This window comes from Melospiza melodia, unplaced genomic scaffold (assembly GCF_035770615.1).
Source record: "Melospiza melodia melodia isolate bMelMel2 unplaced genomic scaffold, bMelMel2.pri scaffold_32, whole genome shotgun sequence".
In the NCBI taxonomy this organism is placed as follows: domain Eukaryota; kingdom Metazoa; phylum Chordata; class Aves; order Passeriformes; family Passerellidae; genus Melospiza; species Melospiza melodia.
The window spans coordinates 8,165,606-8,169,462 of NW_026948638.1; the positions used below are offsets into that span (position 1 = coordinate 8,165,606).

General features: G+C 49.3%; 1 protein-coding gene across 1 annotated transcript; it reads left to right on the forward strand.

Moving 5' to 3' along the window:
• Positions 1-653: 653 nt before the first annotated feature.
• On the forward strand, positions 654-1,586 carry LOC134434172 (olfactory receptor 14A16-like). The gene has a single exon (XM_063182852.1). It carries the CDS (start codon positions 654-656, stop codon positions 1,584-1,586), a length of 933 nt encoding a protein of 310 aa, XP_063038922.1.
• Positions 1,587-3,857: the final 2,271 nt, after the last annotated feature.

The following is a 3,857-nucleotide window of genomic DNA, read 5'->3' on the forward strand; positions in this document are numbered from 1 at the left end:
ATATTGACCCTGTTACCTGCTGCTCTCAGGGAGGCTCTGGCATTTGCAGCAGCTGAGTCAGGCACTGCCCTTAGCATTCCTGCCAGGCAGGGCTGTCCATGGGAATGGGGTGTCCGAGCTTCCCTGGCACCTGTGGGGCTGTGGGCAAAGCAGTCCATGGGAAAGAGGAATGAGCTGAGCCCCCTCCCTGAGATCCCATCATGGGCACAGCCAGGGGTCTCCTTGCTGTGCCCTTCCAAGCTCTGAGCTGCCCTCCTGGGTGCAAATCTGTGCCAGAGCCTCTGGGAGTTCCCTGAATGTCCCACGGGGAAGGGCAGAGGTGCCACAGCTGAGGAAATGCTGTTGGGTTTGCCAAGGGAGCCGTGAGTATCCTTGGCACAAGGGGGTGCTGAGACCTTACCCAGAAACCTTTAGAGAGGGTGAGACATTCAGGGATCCTATGATCTGGGAAGGGGCTGGTTTATCCCAGGGTGACCTGGGAGTGTGACTGTGCTCTGATTGCAAAGGTTCCCCCCAGAGCAGGAAGGGGGGTGAGTGAGTCCCAGCTGTAGGGACTGTCTGCAGGGAATGGACCAGGTTTGGCTCCAAGCAGCCTCTCCTGACTTGTCACTGTCCTTTATCCATGAACAGGTCCCCACGTGCAGCCCCAGCAAATGTCCAACAGCAGCTCCATCAGGCACTTCCTCCTGCTGGCACTGGCAGACACACATCAGCTGCAGCTCCAGCACTTCTGCCTCTTGCTGGGCATCTCCCTGGCTGCCCTCCTGGGCAACGGCCTCATCATCAGCGCCATAGCCTGCGGCCACCACCTGCACACGCCCGTGTTCTTCTTCCTGCTCAACCTGGCCCTCAGCGACCTGGGCTCCATCTGCACCACTGTCCCCAAAGCCATGCACAATTCCCTCTGGGACACCAGGGACATCTCCTACACTGGATGTGCTGCACAGCTCTTTTTCTTTCTGTTCTTCATCTCAGCAGAGTTTTTCCTCCTGACCATCATGTGCTATGATCGCTACGTGTCCATCTGCAAACCCCTGCACTATGGGACCCTCCTGGGCAGCAGAGCTTGTGCCCACATGGCAGCAGCTGCCTGGGCCAGTGCCTTTCTCAATGCTCTGCTACTCACGTCCAATACATTTTCCCTGCCCCTGTGCCATGGCAATGCCGTGGGCCAGTTCTTCTGTGAAATCCCACAGATCCTCAAGCTCTCCTGCTCACAGTCCAAACTGAGGAAACTGGGGCTCATTGTTGGTAGTTCCTCTTTAGGTTTGGGTTGTTTTGTGTTCATTGTTTTCTCCTATGTGCAGATCTTCAGGGCTGTGCTGAGGATCCCCTCTGAGCAGGGACGGCACAAAGCCTTTTCCACCTGCCTCCCTCACCTGGCTGTGCTCTCCCTGTTCCTCAGCACTAGTGTCTTTGCTCACCTGAAGCCCCCCTCAGTCTCGCCCCCATCCCTGGATCTGGCCCTTTCAGTTCTGTACTCGGTGGTGCCTCCAGCCCTGAACCCCCTCATCTACAGCCTGAGGAACCAGGAGCTCAAGGCTGCAGTGTGGAGACTGATGGCTGGATGCATTCAGGAACATTAAAATGCTGGCCAATTTCTGCCAATCACTTCTACTAAAAGACATCTTTCATACTTCTTGTTGCTTTGGTTGTGGTTTGTTCTTTTTTTCCTTTGTATTAGTTTTTCATATTGCCCACAAAGGAATGTCATTGTTTTTGCCTTTTCTCATTTTGTTTCTCTCCAACTTCCCTGTGGCCAGAGACTGTGTCAATGAGGGGCGGCGCTCTTGTGGCTTTAAAGGAACTAAAGGATTTCCCAGCAAAGTTTTTTTGCATAGATGCCCTTGTGTTCCCTTCTCTGGAGCTGCAGCAGCAATGTCTGTGTGCAGAGCTGGGGGCAGATCAGTGCTGGCACAGCAGCTCTGCTCCTGCTGGCCACACCATTCCTGATCCAGCCAGGAGCCATTGGCCTTCTTGGCCACCTGGGCACACTGCTGCCTCATGTCCAGCCTGCTGTCCATCACTCCCTGCAGGTCCCTTTCTGCCTGGCTGCTGCCCAGCCATTATGTCCCCAGCCTGTAGCACTGCAGGGGTTGTTGTGGCCAAAGTGCAGAACTCGGCACTTGGTCTTTTTAAACCTCACCTTGTTGGATTCACCCCCTAGATCCACCTGTCCAGTTCCCTGTGCAGAGCCCTGCTATGCTCCCACAGAATCAACACTCACACCCACCTTGGTGTCATCTGCAAAGATGTCCTTGGTTCCATGAGGCCTCTCATTGTCACAATTGCCTCCTTGGTACACCAGGCCCTGCACTGTCACACTGGCCCCCCACTGGCCATAGGGCCCCAATATTTGACAATGGACTCCTTGATTCCACGGGGCTTCACAGTGTCACAATGTTCTCATTGGTGCCACAGTTTCACAGTGGCCCCTTGGTTCCATGGGGCCCCAGAGTGTCACAATGGCCCCATGGTTGTTTTGCGGAGAAAAGAAGAAACCTCACAACTTTGTAAAAGTTGTAAAGCCCGGTATGCTTTTATTACAACGCGTGCCGGACGCAAGTCCCCCAAAAAGGCATGCGTACCTCTGAAGACCTCAGGTCTTGTCTTCTTTTATCCCCCTTCCAAATGCATATGCATACAGTTTCACAATAAGTTCATACATATTCATTCCACGTGACATTTAGCACCAGTTCTTCTTTATCAAAGGAATTTCTAAGTCGGGGGCAAATGGACCTTGTGGTCTTTTCTGTTTTTCTTTCTCTGTCTCCTTGCTGTCTCGGCATGCGAGTTTTTCCTTCAGCTTTGGCCTCACAGATTTTTCACCTTTCTTAGACACTTCACCTAATTCAGAATGGATCTTTACTCTGTCTCATTCCCCCCCTTTCCTAGGAAATAAGTAAATTTTTTTTCTTAATGAAAACCTTCATGACAGAAAGTGTCTTTTAACGCTTCACCATGTACGTTTGACAAAGATATTAGTACAGCTATTCGTTGTAGCATTCTCCTGTCCCAAATTAACAATATAATAGATAATCCTAAGCTTATCCCAACTAATATTAGTAAAACTACAATGGGGTGGCACAACTTATTAAAGATTCCATTTGCAGTTTGTGACCACCCAAAGATCACATCCCACCAATGATAATCCATATTTTTTTTTATTCTTTGTAGAACTCTGGTTATCTCCTTTGTATCATGTTGGACTGTAATTAGGGTTTTCTTTCCATTTTCTTGGATTTCCTTCAAGATCTCCAATAGGTCTTGGTGCTTAATTAATTGTTTCACTAATGTAAGGTTCATCCCAATAGGGGTAGGTGGTAGTCTGTGATACATCGTGCAGTTAGCTTTAATCAGCTGGTGGGATGTCACTGGGGCCAAGTACTAAAAATCACACCCGATAATCTTAACAAAATTACAAATACAGAAGTTAGAATGATTTCTACTAGACAGAATAACATCATTGCTATCAATTTTTACTGCAGCACAGGCAGTCCTCAGACACACACACCCTTTTCCAGTATATACGAGCACAGTTCTCTGGTCAGTGACTGGATGAATTTCAAAGTGACAAATACTCTGTTCAGTGTCCAAACACACATCCTGAGCATTAATAGTATTGCTTTCACAAATGAATCCCATCTGTTCTCTAGTAATGCAGGATTCCAAGTTTACTGTCTGCCACTTTTCATTCATCTTTCGTGCCCACACTCTATGTTCTGAAGGGTAGAGTATTGTTTTTTCATGGTTTAATCCTAGAGCCACGATGGGATGGATAACAAACAGTGGCATTATGTATGGTAAGCACAAAGGCAGTGGCCACATTAGAAACCTGATCATAGGTGAAATTCACC

Bases quoted from the DNA above. Each gene is read 5' to 3' on its own strand.
- LOC134434172 (XM_063182852.1), top strand. From the start codon at position 654: ATGTCCAACAGCAGCTCCATCAGGCACTTCCTCCTGCTGGCACTGGCA.